Source organism: Bufo gargarizans, chromosome 4, assembly GCF_014858855.1.
Source record: "Bufo gargarizans isolate SCDJY-AF-19 chromosome 4, ASM1485885v1, whole genome shotgun sequence".
In the NCBI taxonomy this organism is placed as follows: domain Eukaryota; kingdom Metazoa; phylum Chordata; class Amphibia; order Anura; family Bufonidae; genus Bufo; species Bufo gargarizans.
In genome coordinates this window covers 184,753,420-184,770,752 of record NC_058083.1, presented here as the reverse complement: position 1 = coordinate 184,770,752, position 17,333 = coordinate 184,753,420, and the positions used below count along the sequence as shown (strand labels likewise).

Sequence of the window (17,333 nt, the reverse complement as noted above, 5' to 3'; positions counted from 1 at the left end):
GCAGCAGCTAGACCTGGAGCAGGACCTGAACCAGCAGGTGGTGGCATACTTGGATAGCATCATGCCACCCCACATTGAAGATCCACTGGACTACTGGGTAGCCAAACTGGATTTGTGGCCGCAACACGCAGAGTTTTCCCTGGAAAAGCTGTCCTGCCCTGCCAGTAGTGTGGCATTAGAGCGGGTGTTTAGTGCGGCGGGGGCCATAGTTACCCCAAGAAGAACTTGCCTGTCCACCCAAAATGTGGAGATACTGACCTTTGTCAAGATTAATCAGGTGTGGATCAGCCAGGATTTCCACCCACCAATGCCTGATGCATCAGACTAGATCATCCATGGTGCCACACCAACACTTTCACAAAAGAGACTGGGCCACTATTTTGCTTTTTGGCCTGGCTGACATAATCATTTATTTGACCCTTCTACTGATCTGTAAGAAGGATGGAAAAATTAGATGCACAACTGATCCTGTCTATGTAACAGCTGTAAGGCCTGCATGACATGGTCCCTATTTTGCATCAGAATTGGCTTATGATTTGCTAGCCAAATGCAGGAGTGGGTACAAAACACAGAAGACATGCAAATATTCCATTCATGTGTCATCTCTGTTTTGGATCCACTCCTGTATTTTTTTGCTTTAGCCATACTGATGGATTACTGACCAAATGCTGACCGAGTGAAGGCGGATGCTCCACAGACAGGATGCGTTTTTTTGGGGTTATTGTTCTGACGGATCAGAGGAAGGGCAAAATAATCAGTGACGTTAACACAAACTTACTGCTGACACCCTCTCCACTATGTCTGGGGGCTGTACTTTTATAAGAGTTTAATAAAACAGGTTCTGTAGACATCTATGTGGAATTAGCTGCCAACGGTGTAAAAGGAGTGCACTTCTTCTTGACACTAACATTCGAGTTCACACTTGAGTTATTTGGTCAGTTTTGGCCCCGTAACTGCCCAAATAAGTGAAGTGTGCAGTGATTCTAAGAGCGACGCCTGTCATGTGCATGTCATACTGACTCAAAGTATTGTTTCACTACCACAGCAGACTCCCTATGCCTGTTACTGCAAGGCACAGTGTTCTACACCACTATAAAGGCTCTCTGCAGCCAGGAAATAGCAGTTTTTTAAACGCGATTCGCCACAAATAAATTTGAATCAAACTGAATTGTTTAAAAAAATTCAGCGCACCAGTCGAATAGAATTTTTGAGAAATTCGCTTATCTCTAATTATACTGTACCTCTTACTTCACATACCAATACACTGCTGTATATACTATATATCTGTTCACACTGCATTTATTATACCTTGTACCTCACATACCAGCACACTTATATCAGTACACACAATAGGCCAGATTTATCATTACTCTGACAGCTCACTCCACTTTCACGTATGGCTAAAGTCAGTTTTAGCCAAGTCAGATTTATGATTGGCCCTTTAAGACTGTAATAAATGTGGTTTGACGGTAGCAGTTTATCCGTCAGTAAGCAGCTTTACAAAAGTCGCACGTCTTTACGAAAAAGTCGCATGTTCTATTAAAAAGTCGCATAAGATAAGCATGGTCCTCACTGGAGTGAAATTGTGCAATAGTCGCAATAGTAAATCTGTCTAGAGATTCATTTACATAATAAAACATGCCCACTTTCAGAAAACTGGGGAGCATAGCGCAGAGCCAATAAAAGTCCCACATTTATGCACAGTTTAAGCGATTGCGCAAAAATGTGCGACTTTCTCACTCCATTATTCTGACTTGAGCTAATGATAAATCTGGCCCTATATTTATTATACCTTGTACCTCACATATCAGTAAATTGCAGGACATACTACATACCTGTGTCCACTGGCATCTACTATACTGCATAATGGATGCAGGGTGAATATTAGGGCTGTATGAGATGGGAATTTTGTGCGATTGAGATTAGGGCCCATAAAATTGTGATAATGATAAGCGATGCGATATTTTAAGGGAATTGTGTTAGAGGTCTATTAAATTCACCTTTTATCACTCTGGACATGTCTGTTTTAGTAACTACTTGTATTCCCCATGTAATAGCTCTTCTGGAGCATCTATTTGTATGACTCTATGTTGTGCCCTTCCTTTATTATCCCAACTAGATGTTTTTGAATGACCAGCCATCTGCAATAAAGGTCCATCTGGGTGTTTACTGGACAGTGTCAGATTGTACAACCACCAACTGGTAACGCTCTGCTGGAACATCACTGCAGACTGCTGGCAATTCATTCATAAACTTCTAGTGTGAATAATAGAGGAATAGCAAAAGATAGGGTTATATGAAAAGATGCTCCAGAATTGTCATTCCATGGGGAATGTCAGGAGAGGTGACAAGTTCTGTTCAAGGCTGTCCAGTAAAAAAAGAAACTTTACAAAATCAATGCTGCCCCTGTCCACAGGCTATGTACAGTAATGGAGTTCAACCCCATTCAGTTCAGAGGAGCTGAGCTGCAATACCAGACACAAACCATCAACAGGAGTGGCGCTGTTTCTAGAAGACAGCTGTCATGTTTCTCTAATCTTGCCCTGAAAATACATTGGGAAAAAGCTGCAAAACCACCAAAAATGGAGGCTAGAACTTGTGTGAATGTCTCATTATTGCCAGGCAGGGATCAGTCTACTGAGTATTATATTTATACTACCTTTAGTAGTATCATCGGAAAAGAATTGTCTCATAGTGTTCAATTATTGTCCGACAATGTATGAAATATCATTTCCAGAATTATCAATCAGCTTTCCCTGAGTAATACGCATAATCCTACCATCGATTGGCAAGCGAGACAGATTGCCACACAGCGTGGTGGATGGGTGTATCAACAGAGGGTGGAGGGGCTGGGGGCCGGCATCTGTATTAGGAATGACAGTGGGGACCGGTGCAGTCCCTGCATTCTAATGCACCGGCCCCGCTCACTGTTGTATAATCTTATCTAACCTGTAGGCATTGTTAAAATATAATAATCATTTGTAATCCAGCTGTATTACTTACAACTTCGTTCAGTGGCAGAGAGGAGGCAGGAAGGAGACAGGCCGGGTAGGCGGCGCATCACTCATTACGTCATGCACCTGCGTCGCCCACTTTATGAATGAAGCAGGTGGCTACTAAACTTAGTTGTAAGTAATACAGCTGGATTACAAATTATTATTATATTTTAACAATGCTTACAGGTTAGGTAAGATTATACAACAGTGAGCGGGGCCGGTTCAATAGAATACAGAGACTGCACCGGTCCCCGCTGTCATAGTGCCACCCAGACCCCCCCATAACAGTGTCATCCACAGATCCCCCCATAACAGTGTCATCCACAGATCCCCTCCATAAGGGTCCATTCACATGTCCTCAAATGGGTCCGCCTCCGTTTCGCAATTTTGCGGAACAGTTGCGGACCCATTCATTTTCTATGGGGACGGAATGGATGCGGGTCCGCAGCTCCGCAAAAGATAGAACATGTTCTATTCTTGTCCGCAGCTGCGGACAAGAATAGGCATTTCTATAGGGCTGCCGGGCGGGTGTGTTGCGGATCCGCAATTTCCGGGGCCGCAACACACCACGGATGTGTGAATGGAGCCTAACAGTGTCATCCACAGATCCCCCCCATAACAGTGTCATCCACAGATCCCCGCCATAACAGTGTAATCCACAGACCACCATTAGTTCAAAACCCACCCAAAGTACACCTTTTGGTTCAAAATATTTTTTTTCTTATTTTCCTCCTCAAAGACCTAGTAGTCTTATAGGGCGAAAAATATGGTATATTACCTTATATTGCTGCTGTTGACTATGGTGTTCTTTAAAAAGTTTCTGTTTGTTCAGTGTTCGGAAAATCTTATTTTAATGAACACATGTTCTTATATCTATTCTATTTTATTTATCTGTTCTGTGCAGTACTATTAGGAAAATAGCAAGTTTTGTATTTTGTACTTTTGCAGTAATGGAAATATGTTATTTACTTTAGTAAAAGATGTTTTATTTTGAAAAACACTGTGCATTTTAGTTCTTGAGTTGAGCATAACTACATTTCAGCATTATCAGTAATGTGTGCTTTTGCCTTAAAAATCCAAGCTAATGGGGTTTTATCTGGTCAGTATCTTTTTTTCTTAAAGAGTCACAATGGCCTATAAAACAAAAGCAGTGATACCTCACCAACCTCCGGCCACTCTGATGCTTATCAGTCCCCAGTAGTCTCTACTTTCTGCTCAGTCTTGACACACAGGAAATGGGCAGGCCGGTCCGCCAATCATTGGCCCCAGTGGTGACCCGACTAAGCCAGTGATTAGGTCATTTCTAGTGATGAGCGGCATAGGCAATATTCGAAATTCAAGATATTTCACAGGCCGAATATTCGCCATACATTCGCAAATTCGAGATCTCCAGTCATTGTTTACTTGATTGCAAAAATCGGCAATGTAATATATTTGCGATAAATTCGCAATAAATTCTTGATAAATTCTCGATTAGAATAATCAACACTATTCGGGAATACGAACATATAGCACTATATTCTAAATATTTGCAAATTCTCGAAGTGGCGATATTCGCGATTAAAACTCAGGATTCGAATATTTGCGCTCAACACTAGTCATTTCCTGTGTGTGGAGAGCGGCCAACAATCAGTGACCTGTAAGAACTCCGGAAGTTTAAAAAACTGAAGCAATGGCAGATAACTGAGGCAAGTATCACTTCTTTCATTTTTTTTATACCAACATGACCTTTTAAAAAATGTTAAAAGCTGGAAAACCCTTTAAGAAGAGCAATACAACAGGTAGATGTAAGTTAAGTAGGTTGTGTCGTTTCAGTAAATGGCATTTATCATGTAGAGAACGTTAATACAAGCGACTTACTAATGTATTGTTATTATCCATATTGCCTCCTTTGCTGGCAGGATTTATTTTCCCATTACATTATACACTGCTCGTTTCTATGGTTACAACCACCCTGCAATCCACCAGCGGTGACCGTACTTGCACACAATAGGAAAATATAGAGAGCAAGAGCGGTTAACAATGCTGGATTGCAGGGTGGTCGTAACCATGGAAACGAGCAGTGTCTAATGCAGGGAAGCTCAACCTGCGGCCCTCCAGCTGTTGCAAAACTAGAACTCACAGAATGCCCTAATAGCTATAGGTTGCCCAGGCATGCTGGGAGTAGTAGTTTTTCTACAGCTGGAGGGCCACAGGTTGGGCATCCCTGGTAATGTGATGGAAAGATGAATCCAGCCATGTGGAGAATCACAGTACATTAGTAAGTGCTCTCTCTACATGATAAATGCCTTTGCTGACGTGAGACAACCCCTTTAATGTGGAATTGTATAAGAAAGTTTTATAGACTTTATATTGTATAATAATAATCATGCCAAAATTGTTTTTAGATACTTCAAACCTGTATATTTCAAAGGTGGTTCAGAAGGTTTCAATTGAAGTAAATGAAGCTGGAAGTGAAGCTGCTGCATCAACAGGTGAAAGAAGACCATAAAACCTACTATGCTGCATACATACATAACATACACTTCTACTTACGTAAAACAAAGGGTCCATTTGAGGCAGCTTGGCGTTACGTTCGGTCGGTGAGATATTTCTCCAGTCTTACAACCTCCCTGTGCAGACACAATACAATATTTCCTTCTATGCAGTTGGCTGCTTCTGTTAACATACATGTTCCGGGTCTCAATACCTCCAGTATGTATTAAAGGGGTTATCCCATCTTAGAAAAATGGGGGTATATCGCTAGGATATGCCCCCATTGTCTGATAGGTGTGGGTCCCTATATGTATAGCTGAGATCTGATGGAAATCTGTGGCAAAGACTTGGGCCCTGTGAGTGACAGCGAGGAAGTGACCCTGTGTGTATTTTAAGCAGTTGTAGACAGTGTGCTGCAAGATCCTGGACTGAGGTGGCAGAGCCCCAAGATACTTCTACCTGCAAGTGAGTAGCAGGATCCTGTATCAGGGCAGGTGAAAGCTATGATATCCATCCCTGCAGTGACCCGGCCAACCCCCTAAGCCCTGAAAGATGCCTGCTTTGAGTTGTATAAAGAATGTTTTCCTTGCCATTGCTAACCGCCTATTAGGAGTTGTATGGTGAAGTTTATGCCCTCTTTTATGTAACCGCTATGCTATAGAGCACATGGCTCTACGCCATAGTTCAGAATCGGAACATGGAGGAAAAAGTCAGATCAACAAAGGATGACTCAGGCATAGTGTTGAGCGAGCACCAAAGTGCTCGTGTGCTCTGGCTGAACACATCGGTATGCTCGTGTGTTCTACCGAGCACAATGGAAGTCAATAGGAGAACCCCAGGCACCCTCATGCTCGGTAGAGAAGAGGGTGTCTGGTTAATAAAAAAAGGTTAGAAATTGATGGAAACCCCATACAAAATGGTTTTGAAACAACGAGCACCCGAAGTATTTGGCCGAGCACTTAGATCTGCCGAGCACTTAGATCTGCCGAGCATAGCGATGCTCGAGCCGAACAGGTATTCGGCCAAGCATGCTCGCTCAACACTACACTCAGGCAGCATTCTGGCACAACAGAGGTCAGGCGTTAAGTCAGGTCAGGCAGCAGACAGGTTAAGCCAAGAATACGGATCATAGGTACACCTTATCAGCTACTATAGGACTATATTGCTAGGGATTACCTAGAGTCCTTTGAACCCCAGAGTATACTTTGGACCAGGATCCCTCTCCTCTGAAAAATATGCCCCCTTTTCACAGATTGTGCTGTGGATTCAGTGCAGATTTCACCCAATACATTGATAGGGTGACAATCTTCAGCTTTTCGCAGCATAATGAGCATGCTGCAGATTTACTGTATGTTCCTACATGTGGATTGGGTTAAGATGAGCAAATTCCTTAAAATCTCTCTCTTCCTCCCATAGAGACAACTTAGCAGGGGGCACCAGGACAGAGTGAGATGGCGACCCCTGAGATGAGCGAGGCAGGGCATGTTGTACAAGAACTGTAGACTCCACTATACAAATGTGTATTTTATTTTCATGCTGTTTGTAAATCATTAGCAAAATGCATCTGTAATAAGGGGAGCCCTGATATATTATCTGCCCAGCCAAGATTTCATACTTTGTCCTGTTCTAATGTGTGCCATCATCGTTCCTCAACACATGGAGACAGGAATCCATTAGACCACATAAGAGAAAAAGGGTTTTACTGGAACAAAATAAGACAGACTGAATAAAAAAAATGGAAGTCCTATCCAATGGAAAGAATCTGTTTATAGAGGATGCAACAAACAACATGGAAGATACAAGGATGATTTATTGCATATTTTGGCCATGTCCAAATACTGGTTTATATCCAAATTCTTGGACAAATTTACATTCTGAAAATACTGCTTGTTTCTTACAGGAATGAACGTTGCAGCAATGAGTTTGACCAATCACAGATTTGTTGCAGATCGACCATTCTTGTTCTTCATCAGACACAACCCATCAGGTAAGCTAATGTTAGTGGTTTGCAAAACCTATTCATAGCACAGATGATAATGTTAGCTCACTGCTAGGATCCCAGTGTCTACTATTATGGTGAATATTGAGTCTTCAGTTCCTTCTCAGCAGTAAGTCTTCAGTGGGGGGCAGTGTGTATGGTCAAGAATCGTTAATTTCTAATGATAATTTGTTTTCCCTTAGTCCTAACAGCAGCACAGATGGGGTTAACTGCCCCCTGTGGACTGGCAGGACCGGCGGAATTTTAATGAGCCCAAAAGAACCAATGAACAAACTCCAGCTCCCATAAAGGGAGGGGATCACCCCCAAGCCCACCGTGTCTATAACAAGAATGTACTTAGGGTGGAAAAATTTGTGTGCTGCTGTTAGGACTAAGGGAAAACAAATTATCGTTAGAAATTAACAATTCCCTTACGTCCTACCAGCAGCACAGATGGGGAGATAGCAAGAAGAATCCCATAGGGAGGGTCCTCATGCCTGGCAGAAGTAAGAACTGTCTGCCCGAAGGCCGAAAACTCTGCTACCTTAGCATCTATTCTATAATGAGATGAAGGTTGATTCAGAGCTCCAGGAAGCCGCCTTACAGATCAACTCTAAGGGGAGAAGGCTTCTCTCCGCAACAGATGTTGCAACGGCCCTAGTAGAATGGGCCCTCACAAACTCCGGAGGATCTAAAGATTGGGACATAAAAGCCTCCCTGATGGCTTCCCTGACCCAGCGACCAATAGTAGCTTTAGACACTTTATGGCCTTTAGACTTACCGGCAAACAGGACGAAGAGGTTCTCATCTATCCTGAACTCCCTGGATCTATCCACATAGACCTGGTGGCATCTAGAGATGTCCAGTGGATGTCTAACCGGAGCATCAGAGGAGGAGGCGGAGAATAACACAGGTAGAGAGATTACCTGGTTAACATTTTGAAAAGTTGGAACCTTAGGTCTAAAATAAGGTAGAAATTTCAGAAGGACTCTGTCCTGTAAAAAAATGATATATGGATGCATTGCAGAAAAAGCTTGCAGCTCAGAGATTCTCTTGGCTGAGGTTATAGACAGAAGAAAGACCACTTTAAGAGTTAAGAATTTAAAGTTTGTCTCCTCCAAAGGTTCAAAGGGGGGAGATGCTAACCCCTTGAGAACTACTGATAGGTCCCATTGGGGAACGGGTTTCAGTATTGTAGGCTTCAATCTTTCAGCCCCCTTAAGGAAGCTTTTAATGAGCGGGTCCCGAGAGTATGGTCTGTTGAGACAGGCCGAGATGGCCAAGACTTGAACCTTCAGGGTAGATACCTTTATCTAGTCCATCCTGAAGGAACTGTAATATCGCAGGAAGGGGCGGATCTGCAGACGCCACCTGGTTGGAACTACACCATGACGTGAAGATCCTCATAATCCGGGAGTAGGCCTTCTTCGTAGACTCTGCTCTGGAATGCGACAGGGTTCTCAGGACCGACTCAGAGAGCCCTCCCACTCTGGGAGGGACTGATCAACCTCCAGGCTGTCAGGTTGAATCTGTGCAGATCTGGGCAGAGATGAGTGTCCCACGACACCAGGGTCTGCTCCGGGGGGAGTCTCCAATATTGTCCCCGACTAATCTGAATGAGCTGGGTAAACCAGGATCTCCTGGGCCAAAATGGTATGATGGCTATTACTGAGGCCTGATCCTGACGGATTTTCATCAATACCCTCGGTATCATGGAAAAAGGAGGGAAGATGTAAGCCAGCCTGAACCTCCACGGTATCGTCAGAGCGTCTATCGCCAGGGGGTTGTCCTCCCTGTATAGGGAACAGAACCTCTGCACCTTGGCGTTGAACCTGGTTGCCATGAGATCCACCTCTGGCATGCCCCATCTATGGACTAACTGCCTAAAGATCTCCAGATGCAGTGACCACTTCATGGTCGGTAAGCTGCGACTTGATGATGTTGAGGGAGCCTCGGATGTGAGTGGCAGATAGATGGGATAGGTTCAGCTCTGCCCACCGCAGCATTACCCCGATCTCTGAAAGAAGGGGTAAGGATCTTGTGCCTCCCTGCTTGTTTATATAACGCACCGCAGTCATGTTGTCTGACTGGACTTTCACTGCCTTGCCCCGGATCTGAGGGGCAAAGTGGAGGGCTAGCCGGATAGCGTCTATATATAATTTAGGTTTAAAATAACCTAATATTATCTTTATATTTAATAATAATAAAAGAAATGCCCCCCCTGTGAAATGCTCCGGCCGGCAGCCGGAAGTGACGTCGCCACCGGCAGCGCGTCACCTCCGGCCGTGGCGGCGCCCATGCCCTGCCGGGAGAGAGCGCGGCACTGCCAGCCACAGGAGGAGAGCGCCGCACCAAGATTGGTTCCGCACTACCCCCAAGTAAGCCGTAGGACCAGACTTAGGTCCGATGGGGGGAAAAAAAGAGCGCGACAATAAGCACAGACAGCAAAGAAAAAAGGAGACAAATGGGGGAGAAAAAAGAAAGAAACCCCCAATAAAAATACAGCCTCCTGCTCCCCCAAAGAAAGGGGGGAGCACCTCGCCAGTCCACCTGATCCCCTCCCTTTATGGGAGCTGGAGTTTGTTCATTGGTTCTTTTGGGCTCATTAAAATTCCGCCGGTCTTACCAGTCCACAGGGGGCAGTTAACCCCATCTGTGCTGCTGGTAGGACGTAAAGGAATATATAATGCCAATCCATACAACTATATGGGGGGGGGGTACAAAAATAGCAGGCCATGTACAATGAGGCCAGCAAGAGTTTTACTGAATCCTTTTCAACAAAACTGTATACCAATCCTGTATGTGGACTTTGCAGCAGGTGAGCAACCAGGCCGCTACATCCTAGTCCCGGTGTACTTGGCAGCTGACCAAGTGAGATCAGAAACACTAGTGCAAAGCACCAGGGACACAAGCATGACACAAATCAGGACCACACAGAGCACATGCAAATCCAAGGCAAACAGAAATTACAGGCATGAAACAAGACATGGATCAAAGGCAGACAAATAGGTCGGGAACCCAGACATACAAACTTCATGCACTTGAACACACGGACTTAAGAAACAGACTTCAAGAACTTGGACACTGTTCAGACATAGCAGAACTTGGCAAGATGGACATGTGGAACTTATGTGCCAGTAGCCCCCCTTATGTGCCAGCAGACCCTCTTATGTCTGTTCCAGAAGCCCCCCTTATGTGCCAGCAGCCCACCTTATGTCTGTGCCAGCAACCCCCTTATGTGCCATTAGCCAGTAACCCCCCTTATGTGCCAGCAGCCCCCCTTATGTGCCAGTAGCCAGTATCCCCCCTTATGTGCCAGCAGCCCCCCTTATGTCTGTGCCAGCAGCCCCCTTATGTCTGTGCCAGAAGCCCCCCTTTTGTGCCAGTATCCAGTAACCTCCCTTATGTGCCAGTAGCAAGTATCCCCCCTTTGTGCCAGCAACCCCCCTAATGTGCCAGCAGCCCCCCTTATGTCTGTGCCAGAAACCATCCTTATGTGCCAGCAGCCCCCCTTATGTGCCAGTAGCCAGTATCCCCCTTATGCGCGAGTAGCCCCCCTTATGTGCCAGCAGACCCTCTTATGTCTGTTCCAGAAGCCCCCCTTATGTGCCAGCAGCCCACCTTATGTCTGTGCCAGCAACCCCCTTATGTGCCATTAGCCAGTAACCCCCCTTATGTGCCAGCAGCCCCCCTTATGTGCCAGTAGCCAGTATCCCCCCTTATGTGCCAGCAGCCCCCCTTATGTCTGTGCCAGCAGCCCCCTTATGTCTGTGCCAGAAGCCCCCCTTTTGTGCCAGTATCCAGTAACCTCCCTTATGTGCCAGTAGCCAGTATCCCCCCTTTGTGCCAGCAACCCCCCTAATGTGCCAGCAGCCCCCCTTATGTCTGTGCCAGAAACCCCCCTTATGTGCCAGCAGCCCCCCTTATGTGCCAGTAGCCAGTATCCCCCTTATGTGCCAGCAGCCCCCCTTATGTCTGTGCCAGCCCAGCAGCCCCCTTATGTCTGTGCCAGCCCAGCAGCCTGAAAAGTTATAACCGTCCCTATTGTTTCTACCTTTTATTATTGAACACTGCCCTCAGTTAACCCCTTGTTCAAGTGTTTCCAATTATATAGTGATGAGATAATAGTTCACATTCTGAAAAGTTATCTATCATGTTACATAAGAAGAAAATGTGTTAATATTTTGTGTTTGTCCCCAAACGATGTGAACATTCACAAATATTTGGGTATTCATGCTGACTTGGAACATGTATAGGGCTTTGCTTTTTTATGTATTGAAAATGCAAATTTGTATCACAACATTTATTAAAATATTCCGTAAAATAAGCATTTACTGAATAAAAGTGAGCAGACATAAAAACAAGCAGGGAAAGCAGTGAGGCAAAATGAAAATATCTCTGTGTCCACAAGGCCAAAATTGACTGTGGTTAATATTTTACAGCAAAAATAGTGTAAAATATGGTATGATGCTGGAAAGTGCCCCACACATATGTAACGTTTTTTCCCTTTTCGTACTTGCCTGGCAACTTTTATATTTGTGGGTGTGTTCAACGGGTCAGACCAGAAGCACTGCTTGGGGTTCAGCATGTGAGGGCGGGGAGTTAAACTTTTATATTCCCGCCAGAACACAAGATGAGATATGGTTGGTCATGGAGGCATAACATTTCCAAGTGGTATCCTGTGGCACATTTACCCTCAGATGTTGCAGCTGAACCTGTAGATCCTGCACACTCATAGGTTACTGAAGCTGGCATACCAGTTGGAAGCCCTGCCACGAGAAGCCACATGTGTCCTGCACATATCACCGAGCTGTTCGTGTCCCTTGTATCACTACTAATGGTGACCCTCTGTCATATGCGATGGCTCCCCAGGTTATCACACTAACAGTTGGGCAGTGTTGCTCACAACAAAACTGCAAATAATGGAGATGGTGGCTGGTTTTCACCAAATTTCCTTCTGCTAAGCACCTGAAAATGATCCAGGCAGAGATAAGGGTGTGTAATGCAGGTGCCACCACTGTATAAATGGTGGGAAATGAAACTGAGGGAGCTGCTCGTGCTTGTTGGGGGATCAAACAATCCTCTCTACTGGTAATCTGTCTGGGCTGTCCAGAACCTGTGCGTCAAGAGTGTGTGCCCTACCCTAACCATTGCTCCCAACACTTCCTAACAATTAGGTCAGAACTGCCTAGATGGAGGGCAATTCATCGATTGACTATCTAGCTTGTCGCAGTCCAATGAAGCAGTCCCCTCAAAGTCTGCCAACTGGGCAAAATGTCTTCGAGTGCATTGTAGAGGCATGTCTAGCAGTCAACGATCCCTCACCAAGAGGTACACTACCCAAAAGTAGCATCTGAGAGCCCTTTTATATTGCATTGGGGAACACGTATGCCCTCTTGTGGCAAGACCCAGTGTCTAATCAGACCGTACCTGTAATCATTTACATATCTGCCTCAGACATAACTGCATTCCAAGTTTTCCGACAATTCTTTCTGGGCGCATTATTCATTTCGTCAATAAGTGTATAAAAACATTATCTGAATAAAGCAAGCCAAAGTCAGTTTATTTCCTACATATGCTGGGAGCTATTTTGACAGCAGTGTTTGTTAATGGCTCAGTGAATGACAATAGCAAATAAAATGGTTTACCTCAAGGTTGACAGGCCATACTATTCTCATGTCCTTCAAAGTCTCACATCACATTTTATTCTATCAAAATACACCGCACTTTGTGCAAGAATAACAATCCTGCGCTGGCCTTTATTCTCAGTAAAAAATTCGAATGTACGTACTTATCCATCATCAGACTGTAACTTGCTTATGCCTGCGTTTAGACCCAGCCTCAGACAGCATCTTTAGGACATAGCTTGATGTCTGAAGAAGTGGCCATAAAAACTGCAAGCAGCTATTCTGGTGTTTTTTAAGTCGGGGGAAAAAAAGTCAATTCCAAATTCATGTCATGTCTCTTTCACATAAGCGTAGGGAAATCTGTCCGGATTCCGGCTCCAGAATATGCATGGATTACAGATGATTGTCATCAGCATTTTTTTCAGTAATTAATCTTGATTTACATACTTATTACGTTCTTCCTGTATTTTGGGTAAACTACCAAAGACTATAAATGGCGTATTTGAAAGCAAATACGCATTAAACTCAGACATGCTGCGTATTTCAAATACTGACAGAAATGATACGCCAATGTAAGAAGCCCTATTCATTAGCATTTCTGTACACAAAATGCGCACCATATACGGATTGCAAATACGCTCATGTAAAAGAGGCCTACATCGACCGTAGTGCTCCCGTGGCCGTTTTGCAAGCCGCATACAGCGGTTCCGCAATACACGGGGCACCAGCCATTTGCATTTCGCATCATGGATGCGGACCTATTCGAATGAGTCTGCAAATTCGGAGATGCGGTGTGGAACGGAAGCACGGAACAGAACCCCACGGAATCACTGTGGAGTGATTCTGTGGGGTTCCGTTCCGCAGAAAAATGGAACTTGTTCTATATTTTTGCAGAACGGATGGATCGCGGACCCCATTCAATTGAATGGGTCCGCATGCGGACCGCAGCACGGGCACGGCCAGCACACGGTCATGTGCAAGAGGCCTAAACCTGTGAACCTACTCTCCTAGCTAACCACACAGCGTAAAAGCACAAAAGTCACACGTTTTTTAACAAAAATGGTGCACATCAATTGTTCAAATTGGTCATAAAATGTGATCTGATCTTCATCTAAGTCACAACAAGACAATCACAGTCTGCTTAAACTAATAACACACAAAGAATTAAATGTTACCATGTTTTTATTGAACACATCATGTAAACATTCACAGTGCAGGTGGAAAAAGTATGTGAACCCTTGGATTTAATAACTGGTTGAACCTCCTTTGGCAGCAATAACTTCCACCAAACGTTTCCTGTAGTTGCAGATCAGACGTGCACAACGGTCAGGAGTAATTCTTGACCATTCCTCTTTACAGAACTGTTTCGGTTCAGCAATATTCTTGGGATGTCTGGTGTGAATCGCTTTCTTGAGGTCATGCCACAGCATCTCAATCGGGTTGAGGTCAGGACTCTGACTGGGCCACTCCAGAAGGTGTATTTTCTTCTGTTTAAGCCATTCTGTTGTTAATTTACTTCTATGCTTTGGGTCGTTGTCCTGTTGCAACACCCATTTTCTGTTGAGCTTCAGCTGGTGGACAGATGGCCTTAAAGAGAGTCTTTCACCTAATCTGAGCGTTTTAGACCGCTCAGATCAGGTTATAGACTCTTTAACCCTCATTACGATCATACCTTTCTCTTATGTGTCCCTCGCCCAGATAATGAAAATAACACTTTTTAAACTTATGCAAATTACCTTCTGAAGGTGCCCAGGGGCGGCGTTACTGGGCGATGTGCCCAGAAAAACACACCTCCAGCCGGCGGACGTCACGAGCGGCACCAGAGGACGGCGGGCTGGGAACTGGCCCGCACCTGCGCACTGCTCTGCCCATTATGGGCAGATGAACAGCTTTTCATATTGCGCATGCGCCGGCCAACTAAAGACAGCCGGCCGGCGCATGCGCAATATGAAAGGATGTTCCTCTGCCCATAATGGGCAGAGCAGTGCGCAGGTGCGGGCCAGTTCCCAGCCCGCCGTCCTCTGGTGCCGCTCGCCGACGTCCGCCGGCTGGAGGTGTGTTTTTCTGGGCACATCGCCCAGTAACGCCGCCCCTGGGCACCTTCAGAAGGTAATTTGCATAAGTTTAAAAAGTGTTATTTTCATTATCTGGGCGAGGGACACATAAGAGAAAAGTATGATCGTAATGAGGGTTAAAGAGTCTATAACCTGATCTGAGCGGTCTAAAACGCTCAGATTAGGTGAAAGACTCCCTTTAAGTTCTCCTGCAAAATGTCTTGATAGCAATCCGTCCAGACTCTGATGCTGCAAAGCAGCCCCAAACCATGATGCCCCCACCACCATACTTCACAGTTGGGATGAGGTTTTGATGTTGGTGTGCTGTACCTCTTTTTCTCCACACATAGTGTTGTGTGTTTCTTCCAAACAACTCAACTTTGGTTTCATCTGTCCACAGAATATTTTGCCAGTACTGCTGTGGAACATCCAGGTGCTCTTGTGTAAACTGAAACGTGCAGCAATGTTTTTTTTGGACAGCAGTGGCTTCCTCTGTGGTATCCTCCCATAAAATCCATTCTTGTTTAGTGTTTTACATATCATAGATTCGCTAACAGGGATGTTAGCATATGCCAGAGACTTTTGTAAGTCTTTAGCTGACACTCTAGGATTCTTCACCTCATTGAGCAGTCTGCGCTGTGCTCTTGCAGTCATCTTTACAGGACGGCCACTCCTAGGGAGAGTAGCAGCAGTGCTGAACTTTCTCCATTTATAGACAATTTGTCTTACTGTGGACTGATGAACAGCAAGGCTTTTGGAAATACTTTTATAACCCTTTCCAGCTTTATGCAAGTCAACAATTCTTAATCGTAGGTCTTCTGAGAGATCTTTTGTGCGAGGCATCATTAATGTCAGGCAATGCTTCTTGTGAAAAGCAAACCCAGATCTGTTGTGTGTTTTTATAGGGCAGGGCAGCTGTAACCAACACCTCCAATCTCATCTCATTGATTGGACCAGTTGGCTGACACCTCACTCCAATTAGCTCTTGGAGATGTCATTAGTCTAGGGGTTCACATACTTTTTCCACCTGCACTGTGAATGTTTACATGGTGTGTTCAATAAAAACATGGTAACTTTTAATTCATCTATGTCTGCTAAGGTTAAGCAGACATAGATGAAGATCAGATCACATTTTAAGACCAATTTGTGCAGAAATCCATATCATTCCAAAGGGTTCACATACTTTTTCTTGCAACTGTATATGAGATGTATACGTGGAATATAATATGGAACAGAGGTTAATTCGAATTCCCCTGTTCAGCGATGACAAGTATCTCAGCCACTGCTGCCTAATTGCTTATGGGACAACCACTCAAAGTTGAAATTAATTGAACTATAATAGTCAATACCTTTATGGAAAACTAATAATTGGTTCCAAAGCCTCAAAATATCGTACTAATATAAGAAAAGAAAAATGAAGAACATGAAGCAGATGAGCATTACCGATAAAACAAGTCCTTATCATATAGAAGTCAGTTTCTGGAAGCTGTGAATCACTTTCTTTCTGGGGCTCTGTGCAGTACACACATAGGTAGGGGGGAAATGGGAGGGGGGAAATGGGAGGGGGTCATTTACCAATGACAAATTTACTAATAATATACAAATAGTTTTTGGCGTAAAAACCTTCGGAACCTTTTAAATGCTTTGTTGCACGGTGTTTTTACGCAATTCTTGCCAATGTGGAGTGTCAGGGCCAGGGTGGGGCATAGTGGAGGTGAAGAATTTACTATCATTTACGCCTTGAAAAAAAGCTTTAAAAACTACTCCACTCAGGGACTGGAGTAGTTTTCAATCTAGGCGCACGGACAGCCAGAGGAGAATGTGCAGGGGATATTAAATACCCATATAAAATGCGGGTGTTTGATAAATGACCCTCACTGAAAAAATGTGGGTTCCCTTGTACTTGTAGGAGAAGCTCATAGGCTGTCCCTGGCTCGTCCACTTAAGGGGCATGTGCAGGATCAGGGTTAAGTTAACATTTTTTTTGGTATAATGGGGGCATACTGGCCCAGTATCATCGGCGCCAGCAAACACTCCAGACACATTGATAAAATACGCTAAGTGGGACTAACAGCAGTATGAAGACATGCTTTCTAAATAATGGAGGGAGTCTTCAATCATTAACCTATCCCAGAAAAACGCCTTTAGGGTATCCATACACGATGCAGCCAGGCTGCGGCATCCACATGTGGCTTGCCATTGT

At 44.6% G+C, this 17,333-nt stretch overlaps 1 protein-coding gene across 2 annotated transcripts in view; it reads left to right on the top strand.

The window, feature by feature from the left end:
• The window catches only part of SERPINI2 (serpin family I member 2), an 85,172-nt gene that overhangs the window by 66,822 nt on the left and 1,017 nt on the right, over positions 1 to 17,333 (top strand). For both annotated transcript variants that reach the window (XM_044291943.1, XM_044291942.1), the window contains exons 7-8: positions 5,384 to 5,470; positions 7,372 to 7,458. In XM_044291943.1, coding sequence (XP_044147878.1) covers positions 5,384 to 5,470; positions 7,372 to 7,458 — 174 coding nt within the window. The remainder of the gene's footprint in view (positions 1 to 5,383; positions 5,471 to 7,371; positions 7,459 to 17,333) is intronic.